This window comes from Macaca fascicularis, chromosome 15 (genome assembly GCF_037993035.2).
Source record: "Macaca fascicularis isolate 582-1 chromosome 15, T2T-MFA8v1.1".
NCBI lineage: Eukaryota > Metazoa > Chordata > Mammalia > Primates > Cercopithecidae > Macaca > Macaca fascicularis.
The window spans coordinates 92,392,960-92,420,587 of NC_088389.1; the positions used below are offsets into that span (position 1 = coordinate 92,392,960).

The window sequence follows — 27,628 nt, forward strand, 5'->3', positions numbered from 1 at the left end:
GGTTTCAAACTCCCGACATCAAGTGATCCACCCGCCTTGGCCTCCCAAAGTGCTGGGATTACAGGTGTGAGCCGGCCTTTGGTTTTTATAGAGGCTTCATTAGGAGCCATCCGTCACATTAGCATACAAAAAGGCAGGAGTCTGGAGATTCCCAGGACTTTAGGAGTTGTAGGCCAGGAAATGGGATGAATACCAGATATGTATTTCACAACATCACACACACAAATAAAAAACTCTCAATGCATTTCAAGCAGAGGAGAATTAAATGTCAGGAATAGGTGCATACAAAACCACTCGAAAAACTGGAAGAGCAAAAACCGGGGAATACCAACACTATCTTCAAGTCAACCACTGAAGGTCTAGTCTAGTACACAGAAATTCCTGCTGGGGAACTGCAGGACATTCCCATTGATGGACACAGCTTCCCAGCTACGTGAAGGTGGGGTGCTGGTAAGGAAGCACATCATGTCTGCAGTGGTCTATGCATCTGTCTGCTGCAGTCAGAAAATAAGAAAACAGTTTTTACCTTTGTTGCATTTCCCAATTCTCTCTCTCTCTCTCTCTTTTTTTTTCTTTTGAGGCAGAGTCTTGCTCTATCACCCAGGCTGGAGTGGTGCGCTCTCGGCTCACTGAAACCTCTGCCTCCCAGGTTCAAGCGATTATCGTGCCTTAGCCTCCTGAGTAGCTAGGACTACAAGCACACCCACCAAACCTGGGTACATTTTTTTCGTATTTGTAGTAGAGATGGGGTTTCACCATCTTGGCCAAGCTGGTCTTGAAGTCCTGTCCTCAAGTGACCCACCCGCCTCAGCCTCCCAAAGTGCTGGGATTACAGGAGTGAGCCACCGCATCCAGCCCCAATTCTCATTCATATATATATATATATATATATATATTTTTTTTTTTTTTTTTTTTTTGGCAGGAGGCAAATAACATCCATCACCGCGGAGCCAAAGGGATCTGGGAATTATTGTTCCCTGGCTTCCAGTCCCTCTGATACATAGAAAGAACATAGACAGGAATAAGAATAAATGCAGATTACCTCCTCCCTCCAATCCTTCCCCACAACCCCCACCATCTGGCACTGAGGAGATCTCCCAACTTTTATGAAGGCTGTAATTTCAATTCCAAATGGCTGAAAATCTCTTCAGAGACATTCAGGCCAGCCCTCCTAGCTCACCACTCGCCTCCACCTGCCACACAGACATTTTACCTACTGTTCTTTGTGGTGTATTTTCCTGCCCTCTTTTCCATCTCTACTTTCCTGCCTCTCTGAATAGTCTGTGCCTCCTGGGTACAGAGCCCAGAATCTGTTAAGGGTGATTGGAGGAGGAAACTTAGCAGATAAGCAAGAACGAGAACAAGTTCTATTTTCCCCTAGTCTAAGTACAAGTAATGTTCTGATTACTCTGTCCTCTCTTCCCCATATTAGAACAACTGGAATGTTAAAAGTTCATTCTCTTGCTAAAACTGTCATGAGACAGCTGGAGATGGTACATTTACAAAAAATCCAGTTCTAGATGGCTAACTTTCAAAGTAAGATGACAGTAAAAATGTATATCTTAATATCCTTTGTACTTTTGCCGGGCACAGTGGCTCACGCCTGTAATGATGGATCACGAAGTCAGGAGATGGAGACCATCCTGCCTAACACGGTGAAATCCCCGCTCTACTAAAAATACAAAAAAAAAAAAAAAAAAAAAAAAAAAAAAAAAATTGGCCGGGCGTGGTGGCACGTGCCTGTAGTCCCAGCTACTCAGGAGCTCAGGAGCCTGAGGCAGGACGATCGCTTGAACCCGGGAGGTGGAGGTTGCAGTGAGCCAAGATCACACCACTGCACTCCAGCCTGGGCGACAGAGTGAGATTCCGTCTCAAAAACAACAACAACAAAATATCCTTTGTACTTTTACACACACACATATATGTATATACAGTATATATCAGTATATATATATGTGTATACACACACACACACACTCTCTCTCTCTCTCTCTCTTCTTCTTCTTCTTTTTTTCCTGAGTCTCGTTCTGTGGCCCAGGCTGGAGTGCAGTGGTGCGATCAGATCTCACTGCAGCCTGAAACTCCCGAACTCAAGCAATCCTCCCACCTAAGCCTCCAGAGTAGCTGGGACTTCAGGCGCACGCAACAACGCCCGACCAATTTTTGTATTTTTTGTAGAGACATGGTTTCACAATGTTGCCCAAGCTGATCTCGAACTCCTGGGCTCAAGCTATCCTACCGCGTGGGTTTCCGAAATTGTCGCGATGACAGGCGTGAGCCATAGCGTTACATATGGGGGCGGGGGAAGAGAGAGAGAGAAGAAAAAGAAGAGAAAAGAGAAGAGAAGAGAAGAGAAGAGAAAACATATATATACAGAGGGTGTTCAAATCTACTTTCAAGTGCTTTCCGTGTACATATAATCTCTTTTTAAAATCCCATCCAGCTCCGTTGAGATGAGAAAACTGAAGCTCTGAGAGGTTGAGTAACTTGATCACGCTCCCGCAAAGATAAAAGAACCGCCATCTGCCCATATTAATTTCCCTGAGATGAAACATGACAGGGAAAGATACCTCAAAATTAAGGAAATGGAGAGCTTCGAGAATCGTCTTCCATCTCCGCGGAGTCCCCCAGGAACTTGGCCTGGAGTCTTTGGGCTGTCCCACCTGATCCTGCACCAATGCGGCTCCACACCCTGGCAGGGGGCGTACGGAGCGTCCCGGGCCCAGGCACCAGCCAGCGTTGGAGTGGGCAGGACTGGAGATGGCAGCCTCCGGTCCAGGGAAAGCGGGACTCTACGGAAGGGCTGGGAAAAGGGTAGGGAGAGGGGGCGGGGGCGGGAACTGTTCCGCCCCGTCCCCTCTGTCTACTTTCATTGGCCAAGGCTTCCTGGCCCCAACCCACCTCCCGCCTCCAGGGCGCCGCTTAAAGTGTGCGGAGCAGGTGCCTTGGGTGGAGCCACAACTTTGCGCGAGTGTCTTGGTTGAGCGCAGCGCCCATTCATTGCCCGCGAGCGTCCATCCATCTGTCCGGCCGGCGGTCCAGCGATAGGGGCTCCAGGCCGGACGCAGCAGCCAACCGGGGGACCCAGGCCAGGAAAGGGGCCGAGAACGCGGCTGAACCTTTCGGGCCGGGGCAGGGGACTGTGGCCGCGGCCATGCAGTCCTGTGCCAGGGCGTGGGGGCTGCGCCTGGGCCGCGGGGTCGGGGGCGGCCGCCGCCTGGCTGGGGGATCGGGGCCCTGCTGGGCGCCGCGGGGCCGGGACAGCAGCAGTGGCGGCGGGGACAGCGCCGCGGCTGGGGCCTCGCGCCTCCTGGAGCGCCTTCTGCCCAGACACGACGACTTCGCTCGGAGACACATCGGCCCTGGGGACAAAGACCAGAGGGAGATGCTGCAGACCTTGGGGCTGGCGGTAAGGACCTCCACCCGGCCCTCCGCGGCCTCCCCTCCGCCCTGCCCGGGTTCTGCCTGCGCGGCCTCCCGGCTCCTGCCCTGAGCTCTGCTGCGCTCCGCGTGGTCCCCGCACCCTGGGTCCCGGGCCGTGGCGTGGAAGCGAATTCGTGCCTTTGGTCCTCGTGCCTTCTCACGTCTTAACTGCTTACCTTCTCCTGCACCCAGTCTTCGTGCCTCAAAAGTGTACTTTTTTAAACCACCCCCAGGCCATGTAGCCCTGTGGATGAACCTTAACTTTGCAAGAGGAGGAAGACCCCCTGGTTAAGAGTGGGCTTACCGGTTAGCTCCGGTTGCAACTGAAATCCAACCCCCAGTGGCGGAATCTCCACCCCGCTTCATGATTTTCTTTCCTCCAAGTCATTCTGGCTTGCTCAAAGTTTTCCTTTTCTCTTTAAAAAGAACCCTAATTAGGCGATTTAAATGAGGTTCCCACAAGCCTTTGTAGTTGCAAAACACAGAGGTGACTCTTTTAACTCAGAGGCGCTTTCCTCTGCCTTGCGTTTTAATTTTAGAGCATTGATGAATTGATCGAGAAGACGGTTCCTGCCAACATCCGTTTGAAAAGACCCTTGAAAATGGAAGACCCTGTTTGTAAGTGGCCGGGAGGGCTCCCTTGGACTCGGCTTATTCTGGCCTGTTTGCCTTTTGTGGTTTCCTGAAGATCCAGCTCTGGGGTTAGGATTGCTCAGGACTGGGAATGTATGGATGAAAATAAAACAGTGGCGGGTACCTCCGGAACCGTCAGAGGGTGGGATATTTGGTTCTTGGAGCAGACAGTTTTGTGTTAGGAGGGAGTCGATGTTGTGCGGTTCTTGATCTTTATCCTAGGGCCCCCGCAGGTTCCCCTGCGTTTTGTAGCAGATTCCCCACTTCCCAGGCACCCTGTCTCCGGTCAGGGTGCTCTCATACTTTGGGTTGAGAGGTGTCATCACCTGCGCAGATCTGGATAGACTCAAAGGATCTAGGAATTGCCTAAGGTTGTGCAACTGGGGAAGTGACCAGACATCTGGCCTCCCTCCCCCACGCTTCTTTAGATCGCAGTAGTTTCCAGTTGTTTTCTTATCTCACGTCCAAATTTTATTATTTACCAACTGAAAGTCAGCAGTACTTTCCGAGTCCGAATGGTTTTACTTTTCTTTCCTTTTTCTCTCTCTTTTTTTTTTTTAAGGCAGAGTCTCTGTCGCCCAGGCTGGAGCGCTGTGGCTTGATCTCGGCTCACTGTAACCTCCGCCTCCCCGGTTCAAGCAATTCTCCTGCCTCAGCCTCTTGACTAGCTGGGATTACCGGGGCGCACCGCCACACCAGGCTCATTTTTACATTTTTAGTAGAGACAGGGTTTCTTCGTGTTGGCCAGGCTGGTCTCGAACTCCTGACCTCAGAAAATCGGTCCGCCTCGGCCACCCAAAGTGCTAGGATTACAGGCGCGAGTCACTGTGCCCAACCCCAAATGGTTTTTCTAGAAAAACACACAAGTAAGATTTACATTTGGTTAAGAAAGGTCAGTTCAGTCATAGAGTTTCTTAGAATTTTATTTTAGGTTTAAAATATTTTTAATGGTCCAAGATTGCTTTTCACAGGTATTTTTATGTGGGTATTTGACTTGCATGGGGTGGGGAGACAATCCATAAGTCAAGGGCACAGGCAGAGCTCTTAAAAAAAATCTCATCTGGTTATCTCACTTTCAATCATGGAGATATTTATCTCTTTTTCTTCTAGAGTAAAATGAAGAGACAGCAGCTGTTTTATTTTGTTGCTGTGATAGAAAGGATATAGCCTGCAGATGGCAAGCTTTATTTGCTTTATTTTGTGTGAAGGTGGACATTTGAGGTATGGAGTCTATCTGCTTCAGGTTGGCTGCTCAGGCTATGCTGAGGGCTGCTGCCTTTGTTGGTTTCCAATCTGATGGTCATTGAAGAAAAGCTGCATGTTTTGTTGCATTGAACTAATTGGGATGTACGGATAGCTGGAAGGAAGCCTTATCTATTTCCATTTTAGAAAATCAGAATCCTGGCTGGGCATGGTGGCTCACGCCTATAATCTCAGCATTTTGGGAGGTCTAGGCAGGTGGATTGCTTGAGGCCAGCAGTTTGAGACCAGCTTGGGCAATGTGGGGAGACCCCATCTCTACAAAAAATACAAAAATCAGCCAGGCGTGGTGGTGTGCACCTGTCATCCCAGCTACTCTGGAGGCTAATGTGGGAGGAACACTTGAGCCGGGCAGTGGAGGTTGCAGTGAGCCAAAATGGCTTCACTGCACTTCAGCCTGAGTAATAGAGTGAGACCCTGTCTCAAAAAAAAAAAAAAAGAAAAAAAAAAAAAAGAAAGAAAGAAAGAAAAGAAGAGAAAATCAGAATCCTAATTCATTTGATGTGTGAAGAGTGAAAAGTTGTGTATCTTTAAAGCAGGGTATTTTAGGTGAATATTTGAACAAGTGAATCGCTTCCTGAGATTTTCAAAGTCAGGGAACGTTTAGGTTAGCTATTTTTATAATATATATACTCTAAAATAAAATGTTCTTTTCAGAGCATTAGAGCCTGGGAAACATGGCGAAGTTGTGTGTCCTTTTTTAGTTTAGTTCTTGGTTCCAGCTGAATAATTTGAACATCAAGGGATTCTGATTCTTCACTGTGGAAGCGGGCTCCTGAAAAGTAATTTGCAACTTGAGTATAAACTTTATTTTTTTATTTTTTATTTTTTGAAATGGATTCTTGTTCTGTTGCCCAGGCTGGAGTGCAGTGGCATGATCTCAACTCACTACAACCTCTGCCTCCCTGGTTCAAGCTATTCTCCTACCTCAGCCTCCTGAGTAGCCGGGATTACAGACGTACACCACCACTCCTGGCTAATTTTTTGTATTTTTAGTAGAGATGGGGTTTCTCCATATTGACCAGGCTGGTCAACTCCTGACCTCAGGTGATCCACCCGCCTTGGCCTCCCAAAGTGCTGGGATTACAGGCGTGAGCCACCACGCCCATGCCATATAAACTTTAAACCTAGTAGCTTCTGTGACATTTTGGGCTCATTCCATCTCGTTTGGGATGATTCACCCAGAAAATATTGCACAATCAGAAGTCCCCCCATTCCCTGAAATGGACCAGTTCTCCAATAAACCTTGCTTCTTGGAATAGCGAGCTGGGATGTTGGGAGAATGGAGGAGGATGCACCTGCAAAGGAGGAATTTTGACTCTGAGGTGTGAGCGTGTCACGGTGAATGAATATTCTCCAGGTAGGGAGAGCAAATCGGTGCATGTAAGTTCTGGTAGTAGCATTTCCATTTAATAGTGGAGCACCATTACTCAAACTTGGTTTCATGTGAATGCCTGTGTTCTAGTGTAGTCAGAGGAATTCTGGATTAAATATTTGTTTGCCATGTACAGAGAAAGCTGTAGTGAGAGCTAGTTATAGGAGTGTTAAATGTCCTCATTGCAGAGTAAAGATTGTGAGGGTTGTAATCAGTTAGGAAATACTTGGGTTACTTATTACACATAACTCAGTAATCTCAGACATTTACGTAATGCTTACCATGTACTGGACACTCTTTAACATGCTCTCGTGTATTAATGTATATTACAATCCTATGAGGAAAATACCATTAATACTTCTGTTTTAAAAATGAAGAAACCACATTCAGATGATACATGGCTTGCCCAAGGTCATAACTGGTAAGTGGTGGAGGCCGAATTCAAACCCAGGCAGCCCAGCTCCACTGTCCACACTCCATGCACTACTTTGCTCTCTCTTCATTTTGTCCTTTGTAAGGTTGTGGGTGTACAAAGTGGAAAACTTCTGTCCTGACTCACCTGGAATGTCCAGTTTACAGATGTGCACAAACCCAGTTGCACTAGAAGCATGCTGCCATATGCCAACTGCCTCAGCAGAATTGTAGCAGCTTCCTGGCAGCACAGATGTGGGAACACTCAGGCCTGCTGCCAGGGCGAGGGAAGGGGTCACGGAAGTGCAATACTGAAGAATGAGCAGTGATGCTCTGCTAGATAAATCTGGGGGAGGCTGCTGGAGGTAGTGGGATTAACATGTATAGGACAGAATGGCCGGACAGAACCAGGGAAGGACGGGTGATTCATCAGTCATAAAGGATGCTCCCCCTCTTCTTGGACAATTCAGGAAGTGCCTTGAAAAAATACTTTGATCATGAACTGGCTGGTAAGTAAGTCATTATTCAGAGAAACAAGCAAAGCTATTCAGTTCAAAATCCTATCCTGTTCAAGTGAATCCCCCATTCCCCAACCACACGCACTCAACAACAACAAAAGACTAGAAGGATATGTGTCACTGGGAACACTGGTTTCTCTGAATGGTGCCCTTATTAGTGGTTTTAGCTTTCCCTTAATTACTTTGCAGTTTTGGAATTTTCTGCAGTGTAGGTATTCATTTTATAATTAATTCAAAGTTAAAAATTACTTTATGACCAAAGCCAGTTACTTTTAGCTGTGGTAGGCCTGGCTGTGTAGTCTTTTCAGTGAATTCATCTCAAGGTAACTAGACTGAACTAGACTGAACTAATCTTAGATAAACTGCAGGGATTAAAGTTTACACAAAATTGCACATTGCTTGTGGAAGAGAGAGGAGAAACTAAACCCTCCAATGTTCACATTATTCAACTAGAGCTGAGATGAGTTGTCAGAATGGTGGACTTGTGCCAGCTGAATGTTCCAGAGTGATTTCTACTAAATGGTTAATGGAGGGCAGTGAGCGGAGGGAGGGAGCATTGTGTAATGCAGCTGCAGGTGTTGGCTTTGTCACCCTCATTGGGTTGTGCACTCTCCTGAGCTGACCCCAGGGGCAACTAGGCCGGGGCAGCTGTTCCCCAGTCCGAGGCCACGACTTGTCTTTAGCCAGATGATGCCCATTGCCAGGTCCATGCCCATTGCACAGACTCCTGCCCGCAGTCTGTGACTAGGCTTTCCTTTGGCCATTCCTGGCTCATCAGTTCCCAACTTATAGGAATTATGATTTCTTTTTTAGGATGATTCCAATAAATTTCCATTAAATGACTATGGCAGTAAAGACTAGCTAAATGAGAGAAACAAAGGCTATAATGAACTTGCTGTAGCAAGGGAGTCAGACTTCCATTTTGACAGAGGAGAGGAAAGCTTTATTGTGGAAAAAAGGAAAGGCTTTAGGTATGTTCTGATTGGAGGTTGTTTACAAGGGAAGCTGTCTGAGGGTTAACTAGAAGTCGGGCATCTGATATGATTGGTTATGGGTACATATTTGGCTTCGCCTGGTTGGTCCTATGTTGGAAGTGGGACAAAAATTAAGGAAGCTATCAGTTATTAATCAAGTTCTGGCCATTTGGGGCCAATTGTGATGGAAGTTATTGTTTGGTTTCCTGGATTGTCACTAGAGATAGCAATCTGGCTTTCTCTGTAAGTCTAATTTGTAGCAGGCTGGCTTCCTGGATTGTTTATTCTAAGTAAGTGGGTTAGTTTCCTGGACAGGTGTGGGTGAAAGTTCTATTTTTAAATATGGTCTGGTATATGTAGTCCCTCACAGCAGAATCTGCTTTGCCCTTATATTTTTGTCATTAATTTTCAATAGGTAGATACTTGACTGATAACCTTGGACAGTCACCCTGTTGCCTAAATTGTTAAACGTTTACCGATTACTATTGGAAGACACTCTGAGGATATACTTTTTTTTTTTTTTTTTTGAGACAGAGTCTCGCTCTGTTGCCCAGTCTGGAGTGCAGTGGCACAGTCTTGGCTCACCACAACCTCTGTCTCCTGGGTTCAAGCGATTCTCCTGCCTCAGCCTCCCGAGTAGCTGAGACTACAGGTGCGCACCACCATGCTCAGCTAATTTTTATATTTTTAGGAGAGACAGGGTTTCACTATGTTGGTCAGGCTGGTCTAAAACTCCTGACTTCGTGATCTGCCTGCCTCAGCCTCCCAAAGTGCTGGGATTATAGGCATAAGCCACCGCGCCCAGTAAGGATATACATTTGAATAAACATAGTCACTGTCTCCAAGGAGCTTACATCTCACCTTCTTAATATAAATAGGTCAGACAGTTAAAAAGTTCCAGGTGCCATGAGAGCTGTGGGTAAAATGTCATGAGTGTTCAGAAATGATGTGAAATGGGACGGAAAGACAGAGTTAGGAGTTGGAATATATCTTCTCAATGTAAAGAAGCAAAGATGAAGCTGGGCCCAGTGGCTCACACCTGTAATCCCAGCACTTTGGGAGGGTGAGGCAGGTGGATCACCTGAGGTCAGGAGTTCAAAACCAGCCTGACCAACATGGTGAAGCCCTGTCTCTACTAAAAATACAAAAATTAGCTGGGCGTAGTGGCGCATGCCTGTAATCGCAGCTACTTGGAACGCTGAGGCCAAGGCAGAAGAATCGCTTGAAACCAGGAGGTGGAGATTGCAGTGAGCTAAGTCGCGCCATTGCACTCCAACCTGGGCGACACATGGTTATTTGAGGGATGGCAACCTGGGATTATGTAGACAGATTGTTTATGTTAGGACAGAGACAAAACATATTCTGCTGTGAGGGACTACATATACAAATGGGCAATTACCAGACCATATTTAAAAATAGAACTTTCACCCACACCTGTCCAGGAAACTAACCTACTTACTTAGAATAAACAATAATAAACTCGTCTCAAAAAAAAAAAAAAAAAAAAAAAACCTCAAGGAAAGGCAGTACCTTCACTGAGAAAAAGGAAGTGGAAAAATGGAATGTGCAAGACATAATTCGGCAAGCACTTGAGTATTGTTGCAGGATCGTCCTTGATGGAATCTTAAATAATTATGCTATCAATTATTTGGGGGATATTCAGATAAATGTTGAAGTATATCACGGTAAAAGTGGAGGGGTGAAAATATTTGTTTTAAAAGTGATGAGGCTAGGTGTGGTGGTTCACACCTGTAATCTCAGCACTTTGGGAGGCTAAGGTGGGTGCATTGCTTGAGCCGAGTAGTTCAAAACCAGCCTGGGCAACATCCTGTCTCTTTAAAAAAAAAAAGTAACAAAAAAAATTTTTTTAATGTGTTGAGTCCTAAAATAAATTATGATCAGTTTTTCCTTTCTTATTAAAACTAGAATCCCAAACTAGAAATCTCAGTCTTGGCTGGGAGCAGTGGCTCATGCCTGTAATCTTAGCACTTTGGGAGGCTGAGGCGGGTGGATCACTTGAGGCCAGGAGTTCAACATCAGCCTGGGCAACATGGCAAAACCCTGTCTCTACTAAAAATACAAAAATTAACTGGCTGTGTTGGTGCATGCCTGTTGTCCCAGCTGCTCAGGAGGCTGAGGCAGGAGAATCGCTTGAACCTGGGAGGTGGAGATTGCAGGGAAGAGAAGGTTGCAGTGAGCCATGATTGCGCCCCTGCACTCCAGCCTGGGCGACAGAATAAGGCTTCATCTCAAAAAACAAAAAACAAAACAAAATTAAACCCTCAATCTTGATAAAGTAATAAAGCATCTTTTTTGTTTGTTTGTTTGTTTGAGAGAAGTCTCGCTCTTATCCCCCAGGTTTGAGTGCAATGGCTCCATCTCGGCTCACTGCAACCTCCACCTCCTGGATTCAAGTAATTCTCCTGCCTTAGCCTCCCGAGTAGTTGGGTTTACAGGCACCCACCACCACGCCTAACTAATTTTTGTATTTTTAGTTGAGATGGGGTTTCAACATGTTGGTCAGGCTGGCCTTGAACTCCTGATCTCAAGTGATCTGTCCACCTCAGCCTAAAAGTGCTAGGATTACAATCATGAGCCACTGTGCCTGGCCAATTTTGGGTTTTTTAATTTTATTTTTGAGACGGTGTCTCACTCTGTTGCCCAGGCTGGAGTGCAGTGGTGCTATCACAGCTCACTGCAGCCTCAACCTCCTGGGTTCAAGTGATCTCACACCTCAGCCTCCCAAGCAGCTGGGACTACAGGCGCATGCCACCATGCCCAGCTAATTTTTGTATTTTTTCTAGAGACAGCCTTACTGTATTGCCCATGCTGGTCTCAAACTCCCAGGCTCAAGAAATGCTTCCGATTCTACCTCCCAAAATACTAGGATCATAGGCGTGAGCCACCTTGCCCGACCAACTTTATTTTTTAGAGCAGTTTTAGGTTCATAGCAAAACTGAGTGAACGTACAAAGATTTCCCATTAAACCCACTGCCCCCACACAAGCGTGGAGTCTCCCATTATCAGCATTGCCTACCAGAGCATTTGCTACAATTGAACCTATGTTAATGCACCATTATCACCCAAAGTTTTTATTTATTTATTTATTTATTTATTGAGATGGAGTCTCACTCTGTCACCCAGGCTGGAGTGCAGTGGTGCAGGCGCGATCTTGGATCACTGCAACCTCCACCTCCTGGGTTCATGCGATTCTTCTGCCTCAGCCTCCCAAGTGGCGGAGACTACAGGCATGAACCACCAGGCCTCGCTAATTTTTGTATTTTTAGTAGAGATGGGAGTTTCACCATGTTGGCCAGGCTGGTCTTGAACTCCTGACCTCAGGTGATCCACCCACCTTGGCCTCCCAAAGTGCTGGGATTACAGGTGAGCCACTGCGCCCGGCCTCACCCAAAGTGAAGATTGTTTGTGTTAGGATTCAGTCTTGGTGTTGTACATTCTAGGGGTTTAGACAACTGTAGTGTAACATCTATTCATTATTATCTTTTTTATTTTAAAATATTTTATTTTTATTTAATTTTATTTATTTTATTTGAGACAGTATCTTACTATGTCACCCAGGCTTGACTACAGTGGCATGATCACAGCTCTGTGCAACCTTGACCTCCCTGGCTCAGGCAATCCTCTTACCTCAGCCTTCCAAGTAGCTTAGACCACAAGGAGGACCACCACACCCAGCTAATTTTTTAAATTTTTTGTAAAGATGGGGGTCTCAAGCCCAGGCTGGTCTCAAGCTCCTGGGCTTAAGTGATTCTCTCATTTTGGTCTCCCAACATGCTGGGATTATAAGTGTGAGCCACCATGCCCAGATCCTATTATTATTATTATTATATTATTATTATTATTATTATTATTATTATTTAGAGACAGAGTCTTGCACTGTTACCCAGACTAGAGTGCTGTGGTGTGACTATAACTCACTCTAACCTCAAAACGTATTCAGTGCTATCAAACTGAAATCATTTATACTGTATTATAAATATAGTGCTATTCTTGAGGACTCTTATGGTACATAGGACCATTTGCCCATACATAAAGTGCCCTAGACTACTCAGCTTTTGGTTTTTGGATTGGTGTTTGCTATCACCTTTGTTATCAGTGGGTTATTAAGCTGCTATTGCCAAATCTCCTTCTACAGCTTCCTCCATCTGCTTCCATTCTGCACTTATTGAGAGTCAGTTGTAGAAGATAAGATACTGCTTTAGGCACTTGGTGTACAAAAGTCAGGAGGTAAAAGACGATAAAGATATCCCCAGCTATAGGTTATAACTTATAAGGAAATAGATATTGAATAATTTGATGGGTCTGTGAATAGGATGGAGACTTAGTCTGAAGTTATGGCACGAGCAGAGGCATGAAAGTGTGGAAATACATGGTTGTTTGAGGGATGGTGAATAGACCATGTGGTTAGAATGTTAGATTGCAGAGGCACATGGAAAACAAGGTGTGGGGCCACAATATGGAGGGCTCAGAGCCAAAAGGGATTTATTTTTCCCCCTCTAAGTAATGGGTAGACAGGAAAAGTTACTATAGGGAGAAGTGGAAGGATTGATCCTGTGTTTTGCAGAGTGCCTCTGAGATCAGAGGCAGTGAAACCAACTGGGAGACTATTGGAGACTTTACATGTGAGATGTCAATGTGCATTAGTTCAGGTCCACCAGGTAGCAGACACCAAAATGATGTTAGATACACAAGACATTTTCATTGGGGGTAGAAGCAGGAGAGGGCAGGGGAGCCTCCAAACTAATGCAGGTCTAACTTTGGTGGAAAGGGAGAGAAGTAGAATGAAGACCGGGTAGAAAGAGTCTTACAGTACAGAACAGATCTAAGAGAGTTTCCATCAGGCCCACATGGAGTCCTGGAGCTACAGCTGCCCGTGGGAGGAGTCTCATATCTCTAGAGAATGAATGAGTCTGCATTAGTTTTCCTGCAGAGCTTAGTCACTGGCTTGGGGCAGCCCAGGAGAAGCATGGCGGTTTTTTTGTTTTTGTTTTTTTGAGACAGGGTCTGGCCATGTCACCTAGGCTCAAGTGCAGTGGTATGATCTTGGTGCACTGCAACCTCTGCCTCCCAGGCTCAAGCGATCCTCCCTCCTCAGCCTCCCTAGTAGCTGGGACTGTTGGTGTGAGCCACCATGCCCGGCTAAATTTTGTATTTTTTGTAGAGACAGAGTTTCACCATGTTTCCCAGGCTGGTCTTGAACTTCTGAGCTCAAGCAACCTGCCTGCCTCGGCCTCTCAAAGTGCTGGAATTAGAGGCGTGAGGAGCATGGTTTTGGGTTTGTTTGTTTTTTTCTTTTTGAGACAGAGTCTTACTCTGTTGCCCAGGCTGGAGTACAGTGGCATGATCCCAGCTCACTGCAGCCTCCACCTCCCAGGTTCAAGCGATTCTCCCGCCTCAGCCTCCCAAGTAGCTAGGATTACACACCTAGCTCATTTTTGTATTTTCAGTAGAGATGGAATTTTGCTGTGTTGGCCAGGCTGGTCTCCAACTCCTGACCTCAGGTGATCCACCCTCCTCAGCCTCTCAAGTGCTGGGATTATAGGTGTGAGCCACCATGCCTGGCCAGGAGCATGGTTTTTGTATAGACATGGTGGTTGATCCAGAGAGGCAGGAGGTGCGGTGTCAGTCAGTTTCTAGATGGGGTAGTGATGTTGATGTCATTCATTAACAGAGGGGTAACAGGGAGAAGAGGAAGGAGAGATTGGGTCTTGAGCAGAATTGGGTTTGAGATATTCGTGGAATATGCATTTGGAACAATTGAAGCAAGAGTTGGAAAGTAGAGTCTAGAGATCCAGAAAGAGAAGAGATGGAGTTGCAGATTTAGTGAGTTTTCTGAATAAATTCGTGAGAATTAGTGAAATTTCCCAGGGATGGAGTGTGGGGAAGAAAGTAGAAACCAGGATATAGGGAAATAAAACATGCAGAAGAAGAGAGGCAGGGCAGTCTGAGATGAAGTCATCAGAGGCAGGAGGATATATTTTCAGGCAGTGAGTTGTGGACCCCTGTGTCATATTCTGGACCTTTCTTAGGCAGAAGAGGGAAGAAAGTCTGCATAAAGACATAAGGATCCTCCGAGGTGGGAGGAGTTGAGGGGCTACGGGTCTGAGGGTCTGACGATCTCTCTGCATGAGAGACAGGAAGCTGAGATTGAGCACTAGGGAAAAGTGAATTTCAGAAGAGCTATTGTGTGCATCTGGGTGGCGAGGACCCTCGATCGGCCTGCAGGCAGGGTCTGCTGAGAGCATCTGGGTGGTGAGGACCCTCGATCGCCCAGCAGACAGGGTCTGCTGAGATTAAATGGTGGGAATTTGTAAGGCCTGTTTGAGTGTCCTCCACCCCACCATCGGTCAGTGATCTGGAAGTAGGAACAGAGAAATGTGGTGACTGAGTTCAGCCAAGGGGAGGACTTCAAGGTCCGTTGGTCAGCTCAGTGAGGTTGAGAGAGAGGTGGGGCAGTCCCACCCACATTCTGCCTGGAAGCTCAGTGACCCAGCCTCAGGAGGCTGGGAGTGAGGGCCCAGGCTGCACGAGGGCGGGTGCTAGAGAACAGGGACGTGAGCTGCTGTGGGTGAATCTGTGTTGTGACTTCCATTCTTTATGTCCTCTTCCCACCCCACTAAATAGCACTGTGCCTTGTTTTAACAAGTGTCAGTTATATGATGTACGAATAACTTTGATCTCATTTTGACTCAAATTTGCTTTACTTTTTGTAAGTCCAGAGTATTTATACAAAAATGCAAACTGAGAATTTTAGTAAGAATTCTCAATGCCTGTATCATCAACATGCTAACTGACTGAACAAGGAAGAAATAAAATTTTGGAAAATCTGAAATTATTGTAGACACTGCATTATTTTATACAACTTTCTTAATAGCTGCAGGTTTCCACTGATAAATGTTTCTCTGAGGCTCATGCACTTTGAGATGTAGTTGAACCAAATGTGGGAACAATTTGTGCATTATTTATCATCATGATTCTGTAACGGGTGAGTTCCTGGGAATATTGAGCTAGCTGTATGTGGAAGTTTAGGTGAATTTTCATTGCAACATGTTGATTCACCTGTATTTTCTGAGCATTTACTATAAAAGATGACAATTCACTTGGTGTGATTCTGGGTTGGACCACAAATTTCTCCATATGCCTTTTTTTTGAGACGGAGTCTCGCTCTGTCACCAGGCTGGAGTGCAGTGGCACAATCTTGGCTCACTGCAGCCTCCAACTCCCTGGTTCAAGCTATTCTCCTGCCTCAGCCTCCTGAGTAGCTGGGATTACAGGCACGCGCCACCGCGCCCAGCTAATTTTTGTATTTTTAGCAGACATGGGGTTTCACCATATTGGCCAGGATGGTCTTGATCTCCTGACCTTGTGATCCACCCACCTCGGCCTCCCAAAGTGCTGGGATTACAGGCATGAGCCACTGCGCCCGGCCCCATATGCCTTTTTTTTTTTTTTTTTTTTTGAGGCAGGGTCTCACTTTGTCACTCAGGTTGGAGTGCAGTGGCATGATCATGGCTCACTGCAGCCTCAACCTCCTGGGCCCAAGAGATCCTCCCACTTCAGCCTCCCAAGTAACTGGACTACAGGCATGTGCCACCACATGGACTAATTTATTTTATTTTGTAGAGATGGGGGTCTTGCTGTGTTGCCTAGACTGGTCTCAAACTCCTGGGTTCAAACCATCCTCCCCGCTTAGCCTCCCAAAGTGCTGGGATTACAGGCATGAGCCACCATGCCTGGCCCATATGCCTTTGATCTATAAAAAATTATCTTTTTCTCAAGCATGATACATTGTTTGAGTTGGATTCTTAGGACATAGCCTTCCCTTCTTGTTCTTGCTCTGCAGGCCATGACAATGTACCTTTGGGGCAGCAAAGAGAGAAAACAAATCCTCTGGGACTTCCACTGATTCTCATTTCAAACTCAGCATTTGGCCTCATTACATAGGTCAGTTGGTATTCCAGATAAATTCTATGAATTGCAATGTTTCTCTGTATATTTCTTTAAAAAACATTTGTAGATTAAATGAAAAGGGGCCTCCCACAGGAAGGAGTATGATCCAAGTTCAAGGAGTAAAATAACAGACATAGCATCACTTGTCCCACTCCCCACTGTGAATGTTGTTTTGGTTTTGCTACAGCTAGTAGGGTCTGAAGTTGTGCATCTCTCGGGTGATCAGGAATAGCTGCAGAGACTGCTCACTCCTACAGAGACAAGGAACCATGGAGTCATCAGAGACACAGATGGGACACGCCTCAGCTCCTTTTGAGTGGAGATGTCCTGAGGAGGGCGGTAACCCCTGAGGGTCATGAAGGACTGAAGGAGGTGTGGTATTAATTGGCTGAGCAAGAAGACAGGGAAGAGCCTGGCAGGATTAGAGCAAGGAGACTCAGAGCCCCAGGTTGGGCCAGCGTGCTGCTGCCCTGACCACATCCTCACACATGGCACAGCTCTGCCGGTCTGCAAGGATTTTAGGTTCAGTTTCCTCTGTACACTGTGCAGAGTGTATGGATTGGCTTGGCTTCCTGGAATGATTCAACACATTCTGTGATTCAGCTGACTTAGGTAGTGAAACCCTCCTCTGCCCAGGGAGGAAACTTGACAAGTAATAGGGAGTTGGGTCTATGGACTGGGTAAGTGGGCTTGATCCAGGTGGCTATAGGGGAGAGAAAGGAGTGCTATAAATGACTGGATGATGTTGGGGAAAGGCTCAGCATGCAGATGGAATTTGCATCCAAATTCTGAATTCCCTTCAGAAAGAAGAGAAAGTCCTGCTGTGCTGTCATTCATGGTTTGTTTATCTTGATTGACACCTAGCCCCATGCCATGGTTCCTGCGCAGATTTACAGCCAAGGATTAAGATGTTGGCAAGAACAATCTGCCCAGGCAGTCTCTGTCCTCACATTCCGGCCCCAGCTTTCCCCTTACCCTCTAGCAGAGAAAGGCCTTTCTCAAATTGGTGACATTGGGCAAATTCAAATATGAGTGTGTTGGTTTTCAGTCCTGATGACTTCCTTGGAGACCTTTTCCTAGTGTCTTGCCAAGCACATGGAGGGCGAAGAGTGAGGGAGGCTCTCACGCAGTTAGTGGCTGCTGTGTGTGAGGTGCTGCTGGCTGGGCCCCCCAGAACCATGCTTTGTGGATGGCCTGCCGAAGCCCAGGACTGATGGCGTATACACCCGCATACCCATGTATTTTACAAGGAGGATTTCATTCTACATGCAACATTTTAATGTTAATTTCAAATAAACAATATAGACACATTGTTCAAAACTCAAAAGCACAAAAATATCTACAGGGAGACCAGGCGGCGTGGCTCATGCCTGTAATCCCAGCACTTTGGGAGGCTGAGACTGGAAGATTGCTTGAGGCCAGGATTTGAAACCAGCCTGGGAAACATCACGGGACCTTGTCTCTCTTAAAAAAAAGAAAAAAAAAAAGATATACAGTGAAAAGCAAGCCTCCCTCCCACATCTATTATCTTCTATTTATTCTCAATTTCTTGTGAATCATCGCAAAGATGTTCTGCTAATATATAAACATATGCATATATAATTATTTAAAAAATATAAATGATAACATAATATTGTATGTGTATATGTATATATATAGTGTAAAACTTTAGGTATAGCAATTTTAGATTGTCAAAGAAGCAAAAACCAAAACCTGAATACATTTTCCCTTATAATTGAGGCCAAAAGAAATTGTAGGGTTGTGTTTGGGGTAATGGGTTAAGGATGGGAAACAATGTGTGTATGTGTGTGTGTGTTTAGTTGTAGCAGGTATCTTGACTCATACAGATTGACTGTCCATGTTAATGACACTTTTCCAGTTCTTGTGGAAATTTACATAAATAGGATATTAAAACCTAGTCCTAGTAATGTATTGAAAATTTAACAGCTATTGGGGGCTGAGGCGGGCAGATCACCTGAGGTCAGGAGTTCAAGACCAGCCTGTCCAATATGCTGAAACCCCATGTCCACTAAAAATACAAAAATTAGCTGGGCGTGATGGCGGGCGCCTCTAATCCCAGCTACTCAGGAGGCTGAGGCAGGAGAATCGCTTGAACCCAGGAGGCGGAGGTTGCAGTGAGCCGAGATCGTGCCATTGCATTCCAGCCTGGGCGACAGAGTAAGACTTCATCTCGAAAAAAGAAAATTTAACAGCAAAATCATCTTATTGCTATTGGAAAGCATTTATTTGGTGCATTGGTTAGTGCAAAACTGTTGCTATTTTAGGCGCAATGGCAAGGGAGTTGCTATAGCAAGGCTCTTATGTGGAATGATGTAAAGACAAAATTCTGAGAAGCAGCAGCAGTGCAAGTTCTTACCTGCAGTTCTTAGGAAGTGATACCTAGAGGCCACTGAACTCTGTTCTTGGTACATTAGGACCAGGAGATTATGCAATGCTCTGAGGCAGAAGAATAAACAAGGTCAGAAGCAGGCATTTATTCTGCAAGAAAAGTACTTACTGTGTAGGTTCCTGAAGGATTGCCTGAATTCCTTCATGGCCGAGAGTGCAAAATAATGCACAGTTGCTGGCTGCCCTGCATAGCTGTAGGCAAGCATCTGGAAGATGACGTCTTGTCTCCAAGTGTTTCTTTTTCTTTAGGCAGGGTCTCACTCTGTCACCCAGGTGGGAGTGCATTGGCGCAATCACAGCTCACTGCAGCCTTGACCTCCTGGGCTCAACCAATCCCCCTGCCTCATTCTTTGATTTTTTTTGGTAGAGACAAGGTCTCACTATGTTGGTCAGGCTTACACTCCTGGGCTCAAACAATCCTTCTGCCTCAGCCTCCCAAAGTGCTGGGATTACAGGCGTGAGCCACTGTCCCCGGCCTTCAATCATTTCTTAATGGACGCCCCCCTTTCTCATTTGGTCTCTTTCCCTGCTGGTTAGTTTCGTTTTAGTTCATGTTCAGGAATTAGGCTTGTGCACAGGAGCAAGCTGGTTTTGTCCAGTTGAAAGGAAAAGTGTGAGGAATGTGCTCTGCTGTGAGCTTTGCTCTGGTGGGAAAATCTAGTTTTCTTTTTCCCTTTCCCATCTGCTGCCCAAGGTTTGGATGGCACAATCGTTTCTCAGAATGCTTCTTTTGCTACGCAGGAGGAAAAGGCTGCCACTTTGGGATTTAAGGACCCCATACAGTTTCCTCTAGAAAGGGAGCTCTTTTCCACAGCAGAAGAGGTGTGAATTGTGTGCTTAGTTAGGATTTGGGGTTTTATTTAGACATCATCATGTCCCTTAATTTGGACTTAAAGACTGGATTCTGTGAAGTTCAATTTCAGGTTGGTTCAGCAGGTAGATCTCTGAACATGGACTTTTCTGTCTTCTCTCCTTTTCTCTGCATCTATTGCTGTCTTGACATCAAAGTAACTCAAACTCTGGGCTTCTAGGTACACTGGGCTGGCTCTCCTGCAGATCTGGCATTTCATGAGTGGGTCTGAGAAATGGCAACCAGTGAACAAACATTTGAAACAATTCAGACACTAACTAGGCTGTATGTTTGGGGAATTATTTTTATTATATGTGGCTGTGGAAGCCTGAGGTCTTAGATTTTATCACAGTAAGCTTACCCCTCTGTTCATCAAGTCACAGACAGTCTTGGCTTCTAGCTGGGAATTTTTCCTTGGGAAATTTTGTAGCGTTGGGTGATGGATGAGTGAATGGAAAGAAGCATGACTAGGGACCTGCCCTTAATGGCTCAAAAGTGTCCATTAACTTGTTGTATAGGGGACAGCTCATTCTATTAACTCACTTTGTTCTCAACAGAAGGTAAAATTGGGCATAACTACCAGGCTATCATGAGAACCAATCCAGGAAAACTCATTAGTCCCAAGCTGGATAGGGACAGAGTTCACAGGTACTTGAGAAGTTTGGCTAGTCCTATAGAGACTAGAGTATGTATTTATCGCCTTAGAAACTTCTTTGTCTCATGTTTGACATCTTTTATGCTTCTGGGTCTTATAGATGTTTTGTTCTTTATTTAAGCTAGTTTGCCTTTTTTTTTTTTTTTTCCTAGATGGAGTCTTGCTCTGTCGCCCAGGTTGGAGTGCAGTGGCACGATCTCGGCTCACTGTAACCTCCCTCTCCCGGGTTCATGCCGTTCTCCTGCCTCAGCCTCCTGAGTAGCTGGGACTACAGGCACCTGCCACCACGCCTGGCTAATTTTTAAAATATTTTTAGTAGAGGTGGGGTTTCACTGTGTTAGCCAGGATGGTCTTGATCTCCTGACCTTGTGATCCACCTGCCTCGGCCTCCCAAAGTGCTGGGATTGCAGGCATGAGCTACTGCACCCGGCCCACTAGTTTGCCTTTTAAAATTTTCAGGTGTTTGATTCAAGTGTGTAAGACATCAGTGGCTGCTCTGCAGGATGCTGATTTGTATCTGGAGACCCGGAACTCATGTGGATCGGGCCAGTGGGTTCCTGGCTGGTCTAATGTGACATCTTCTCTTCCTTAACTGTTTGAGGACATGGGGCAGGGCAGGAACACTGCCTGAGTGGCAGGTGGAGACTGAAGGGAGGGAGATGGGAACTGGGCTGTACTCAGGGCTCTCTCACAAGGGGCTTGACCTTTACCTATTACCTCCTGGACAGCTCTGCAGAGAGGTATGAGGGAACGGGTTTTCTTGTGAAAGGAAAATTCAAATCTCTCTTCTACTTGAGAGTCTCGGGACTCCAGACATCACCATCCCCCATAGTAGCTCTGATGATTTTCACATTTGAATGAAACACTTGAAATTTTTAAAAGGCCAATTAATATAAATGAAGAACAAAACAATTAATTATAAAGACCCAGCAGCATAAAAGTGGTCAATCTTGAAACACAGTGGCAGGCACCATCATCTTAGTTCTTGTGTTCCTTCTTCTGTCAAGTGAAAAAATAAACTACCATTTTCACCTTCCACAACACTCGTGTTCAATTGAGCTGCTTCTTTTTATTTTTTATCTTTTATTTCAATCCTGCTCCTTCTGTAGTCAATTGAGCTTCTTGACTGGTCTCCCGGAGCTAATTGTCAGGACTAGAGCGGTGCCCCACCCCCTTCGTGGGATCCTAGCCTCCCCCTTCCTTTGGGTGAGATCCTATCTACTCCTTCCCAGGAGGTGGCCTCTGCTGACCTGTAAAACTTTAACCCCACCTTTCCTATCAGTGGGAATGAACGTAACAGCTGGGGCTACTATCACAGGAGTGGAAAATAAAACCATAGTAAAAAGACCTCCAAAAGTCTACAAGCAAAATCTAAACACATTTGAGCACCTCTATATGGGGCGACAGTGCAGATTTTTGCTGAAGGCAGGCAGAGGGGTGGCATTTTGTGTTCTCAGAGGGAAGCGATCTGGAGTTTGGTTTAGTTTAGGATTCTTCTCAGCTTCTAGCCCCGAGCTCCAGGCCTTCTGTCACCTCCATGACTTTCCTGAATCTGAGTCCTTGAAGTGCATTTTTCAGAAAACGTGGATCCTACTCTTCCCCTTCCTTTGGGTGAGAGCCTATCTACTCCTTCCCAGGAGGCGGCCTCTGCTGCAGACCCATACAACTTTAACCCCACCTTTCCTATCAGTGGGAAGTCACCTAACAGCGAGGGCTACTATCACAGGAGTGGAAAATAAAACCACGGTAAAAAGACCTTCCAAAAGTCTACAAGCAAAATCAAAACAACACATTTGAGCACCTCTATACGGGGCGAGAGCTAGATTTTTGCTACAGTCCCTCACTAGGGATTGTGGCTCTTGGCACAATAGCCAAATTCCTATCTCTCTAATCCTATTTTGTCTCCTGGGGCTGGGTATGAGGAAGGAGAGTCCTGCACTGGAAGAATTACGTTAGCAGTTTTCACTCACTATGGGGACTGTTGGTTTAAATAACCCTTTTGGCTCCCACCAATGTCCATTTAGCTATTTCTAATTATTTCAACTACTATTATATTAGTTTTCTCCAAGTATGCAGCCAATTAACAGTCAGCCATTGAGTTGGTTCTCTCAGCCATGCTGCTTGTGGAACAACCTGACTGCAAGGCTATACTGCTTTCCTTTCCCATGCCAGGCCATGTGAGTGAGAGAGCAATCAGTGCAAATCTTTGGGCTAGATAACTGGTGGTGCTGGTTTGGCCTGCTGGTTTGACCTCTGGCCGCGTCACTCTGAGGGACTGTGGGGGAGGTTGCTGCACCCCTCTGCACAGACTTCCAACACATTCCAGTACCCTAGCACCAGCTCTCTTACGCCAGTGGATGATGTTGGTTAGTAAAGAGAATGGTACTATGGGGGTCGATTACTTCCACTAGTAGAATCTTAATGATGTGTGGGAAACCGTGTCTGGCAAAGTGCTGGAGTTCACCTGAGCCTTTTTTTTTTTTTTGGAGACAGTGTCTCGCTCTGTCGCCCAGGCTGGAGTGCATTGGCGTGATCTCGGTTCACTGCAACCTCCACCTCCCGGGCTCAAGCAATTCTCCTGCTCCAGCCTCTGAAGTAGCTGGGATTACAGGCGCACGCCACCAGGCCCAGCTGATTTTTGTGTTTTTAGTAGAGACGGGGTTTCACCATGTTGGCCAGGCTGGTCTTGAACTCCTTGACCTCAAGTGATCCTCCTGCCTCAGCCTCCCAAAGTGCTGGGATTACAGGTGTGAACCACTGCGCCCGGCCAACCCAAGACTTTTTTTTTTTTTTTTTTTTTTTGTCTTTGAGACGGAGTCTCGCTCTGTCACCCAGGCTGGAGTGCAGTGGCCGGATCTCAGCTCACTGCAAGCTCCGCCTCCCGGGTTCACGCCATTCTCCGGCCTCAGCCTCCCAAGTAGCTGGGACTACAGGCGCCCGCCACCTCGCCCGGCTAGTTTTTTGTATTTAATAGAGACGGGGTTTCACCGTGTTTGCCAGGATGGTCTCGATCTCCTGACCTCGTGATCCGCCCGTCTCGGCCTCCCAAAGTGCTGGGATTACAGGCTTGAGCCACCGCGCCCGGCCCCCGAGACTTTTTTAACTGGTCAGCTGGGCCCAAGAGTATTATCATGTCTCTTAAAAATGACTGATATAGTTTCTTTATTCGTTTTCTGTGGCTGCCACGTACTATAGTACCACAAACTAGGTGGCTTAAACAACAGGAGCCTGTTCGCTCCCAGTTCCGTAGTCAGAAATCAAGATGTTGGCAGGGTTGGCTCCTTTCTGGGAGCTCTGAAGGAGGATCAGTTCCCTGCCTCTCTCCCAGCTTCTGGGGGTTGCTAGCAGTCCGTGGCACTCCTCGGCCTGTGGATGCATTGCTCCAACCTCTGCTGCCTTCAAATATGGCGTTCTTCTTGCGTGTGTGTCTGCATGTCCCAATTTTGCTCTTCTTATAAGGACACCAATCATTGGATTAGGGCTGACCCTAATCCAGCATGATCTCATTTTAACTTGATTACATCAGTGGAGACCCTATTTTCAAGTAAGGTTGTAGTCAGAGGTACCATGGGGTTAGGATTTGAAAGTATCATTTTTGGGAACACAGTTCAACTCATAACACTCCTCTTACCCATCTCTCTCCTGAACTATAGTGCTGGCCTCTTACCGTATCTCCCTGGGCCAGGGTCTCCCCTCAGTGACCTTTCCACACCATCAGTAGAATTATCTTCTTATATTGTAAAAAGAATCATATTCTCCAGCTTGATTTCCAAAGGCTAAACTCAGTTTGACAGATAGAGCCCTTCACAGGCTGTTGTCATTGGAGAGCTGGACCGGTGTGGAACAGGGACCTGTCCCCCCTGCACAGGATCATAATTGAAGCCGGACTCGCCTACAAGGCACCGCTAATTAATCTTTCCTCCTACTGGGCGTCTGAATCATTCTGCCCCTAAGAAGATTATTTGGGAGGTGACTGGACTTCTTGCATGATTGTTCCTAGGGATGCTATCCTTGCCTATCTTCTCAGATGTGGGTTTATTGCATTTTTACTTATTTCCTAAACTTTCAGTGGAAGAAGGCAAGATCATCTGCCATAAGGTAGATTATATTACTCATGGAACTAATACCTTCAAGACTATCCACTCTTTTCTTTCTTACTCTACTCTGGCAAAGTACCATATCTCCTGTGAATTTATTTCCTGGGAAAGCATGTGGAGTGGGGAGTGTGTGTATGTTTGTGTGTGTGTGTGTGGTGGAGGGTGAAAGTATTTTACCTGAGGATAAAGATTGATGCAAATAATATTCAGATAGAGTTCAGTAGGGTTAAAACATGTTAAGTGTCTTCTTGCCAGTTTGCTGTCTTGGATTTTGCTGTATCTACATTTTTCTCTGATAAGGGAACAATAAAATAAATCATTTCCCAGAGTTAAGTGACTGAGTCCCTAAGAAGATCTTAAAGGAGACAGACATTTGCCTAAGTAGTTAAATCCCAGTTAAATTTTAGTAACACAATCTATCTCTATGCAGAGAGGCAAATAAAGAACCATATGATGTCATTTGTATCTAAAAAGTACCCTTCAGTGGCTGGGCACGGTGGCTCACGCCTGTAATCCCAGCACTTTGGGAGGCTGAGGTGAGTGGATCACAAGGTCAGGAGTTTGAGACCAGCCTGGCCAATATGGTGAAACCCTGTCTCTACTAAAAATACAAAAATTAGTCGGGTGTGGTGGTGTGCACCTGTAGTCCCACCTACTCAGGAGGCTGAGGCAGAAGAATCACTTGAACCTGGGAGGCAGAGGTTGCAGTGAGCCAAGATCAAGCCACTGCACTCCAGCCTGGGTGACAGAGCAAGACTCCCTCTCAAAAAAAAAAAAAAAAAAGGGGTACCCTTCAGTGTAAGAGCTGTCCATGTAGCAACTCTCAATTTAGTCCAATGGATTAAAGTGTGAGACTGGATTAGTAATCCTTTAATTTAAAGTTGTGTGACCCCGGCCAAATGACTGTCTTCAATCCTCAGTGTCCCAGGCCGCATGAAAAGCATATGGTACAATTCCTGGCAGAATAATGTTCAATAAATATCAAATGCTATTATTATTTTGTTATTATACGAATGACCCGAGAAAGGGTCCCACCTGCATCCAAGTACGTTTATACTTCTTAATTACCAAAGTGCCTTCATGAGAATGCTGGTAGAAACTGCATGAGGGTGTTTTTGGTTTTTGGTTTTGTTTTTGAGATGGGGGTCTCACTCTGTCACCCAGGTTTGAGTGCAGTGGCGCCATCTTAGCTCACTACAACCTCCACCTCCCAGGCTCATGTGATCCTCCCACCTCAGCCTCCCAAGAATCCCGGACCACAGGTGCGAACCACCACGCCTGGCTAATTTTTTGCATTTTTGGTGGAGACGGGGTTTCACCGTGTTGCCCAGGCTGGACTTGAACTCCTGAGCACAAGCGATCCGCCCACCTCAGCCTCTCAAAGTTCTGGGATTACAGGTGTGAGCCACTGTCCCCAGCTTTGCATGAGGGTCTTTGATTACAACTGATATTTTCTATTTTTGGGTGATGGCCTTTTTATAAGTTGCCGTTTCAGTGACACAAAGGAGGAATGTGTAACTGAGTAGAACAGTTTTAGAGAAAATGTAGGTTATGTGTTAATTAGACTGAAGCCGTGTCTACTTCCAGAGAGTATAAGGCAGTTTAGAAGGTAAAACACAGTATTTTACTGGGAGTAAGACAGAATTTTTATTTAGCGTATATACAGCAGAAACAGAAAGGGAACAGAAAAAGCCTGGAATGAGGCAAGTGTAAAAATGGGCAATTCTAGCAAACAGAACTGAATAAGGAAGAGTCAAAACAATGACGAGGGGCCAACCTTGAGGAGAAATTGAGTGTTGTTTGGGAATTTTTTTTTTTGAGATATCGCATACAGTACTTAGTGTTGGTTGGATGGAAGACTCTTAACATTTTCCAGGCCGGGCGCGGTGGCTCAAGCCTGTAATCCCAGCACTTTGGGAGGCCGAGACGGGCGGATCACGAGGTCAGGAGATCGAGACCATCCTGGCTAACACGGTGAAACCCCGTCTCTACTAAGAAATACAAAAAAAAAAACTAGCCGGGCGAAGTGGCGGGCGCCTGTAGTCCCAGCTACTCGGGAGGCTGAGGCAGGAGAATGGCATAGACCCGGGAGGCGGAGCTTGCAGTGAGCTGAGATCCGGCCACTGCACCCCAGCCTGGGCGACAGAGCAAGACTCTGTCTCAAAAAAAAAAAAAAAAAAAAAAAAAAAACATTTTCCATATAGTTATTCTCTCATAAATATTCAAACAAAGTGAGGGTTTTAAACTGTAATTAGAGCTCCTTTCTGAGACATCTTCTCTCTGTAACATTTCTCTTTTTCCCACAATCAGGTGAAAATGAAATCCTTGCAACTCTGCATGCCATTTCAAGCAAAAACCAGATCTGGAGATCATATATTGGCATGGGCTATTATAACTGCTCAGTGCCACAGACGATTTTGCGGAACTTACTGGAGAACTCAGGATGGTAATGTATTTCTCGGTTCAGGAACAGGACTACTATGATTTGCATAATTCTCTCCATCCTCCATCTGTCCCCTGGCAGTCTCAGAGACTCCACACTGACACCCACCCCCCAGTGCTGTCTCCAACCTCCGGGAGCCTACCAGGTTTCTCCGGATTGGGAAATGTTCTTGCTCAAATGTTGAGGAAATAGAAGTTTCTTCCTACTTCTAGTCCCATAAAATCTGCTAGGATGCTAAATTGTGGATCTGGTCATCTCTTCCTCTTCTCCAACTTAATTTCTGTGCTGTATTTGTAAGATGTGAAACCTGCAGGTGGGTAGATTCAGGGCTTTACTCCTCCTTGGAGACCCTGGGACTTAGGCTACTTCTGAGCTGTCTCAGTGAGTCAGTGGTGGAGTCTGGGAGAGAATCTTGGTCCACCGTCTTCTGTCCACCTGACCACCCTGCCCAGATGGAGTCTTGCTGTGTATCCCAGTCTGGAGTACAGTGGCGTGATCTTGGCTCATTGCAACCTCTGCCTCCCAGGTTCAAGCAATTCTCCTGCCTCAGCCTCCCAAGTAGCTGGGATTACAGGTGCACGCCATATGCTGGACTAATTTTGTATTTTT

The 27,628-nt window shown here is 46.0% G+C and overlaps 1 protein-coding gene and 1 long non-coding RNA gene across 2 annotated transcripts in view; one reads left to right on the plus strand and one right to left on the minus strand.

The window, feature by feature from the left end:
- The window catches only part of LOC102138429 (uncharacterized), a 28,073-nt gene extending 25,289 nt beyond the window's left edge, over positions 1–2,784 (minus strand). Inside the window, exon 1 of the long non-coding RNA XR_012424710.1 lies at positions 2,571–2,784. This is a non-coding gene — a long non-coding RNA (uncharacterized lncRNA). The remainder of the gene's footprint in view (positions 1–2,570) is intronic.
- A 167-nt stretch (positions 2,785–2,951) lies between these two features.
- The window catches only part of GLDC (glycine decarboxylase), a 114,737-nt gene continuing 90,060 nt past the window's right edge, over positions 2,952–27,628 (plus strand). Inside the window, exons 1-3 of the mRNA XM_005581764.5 lie at positions 2,952–3,409; positions 3,963–4,041; positions 26,887–27,022. Of these exons, the coding sequence (XP_005581821.1) occupies positions 3,155–3,409; positions 3,963–4,041; positions 26,887–27,022 (470 nt within the window). The 5' untranslated portion in view covers positions 2,952–3,154. The remainder of the gene's footprint in view (positions 3,410–3,962; positions 4,042–26,886; positions 27,023–27,628) is intronic.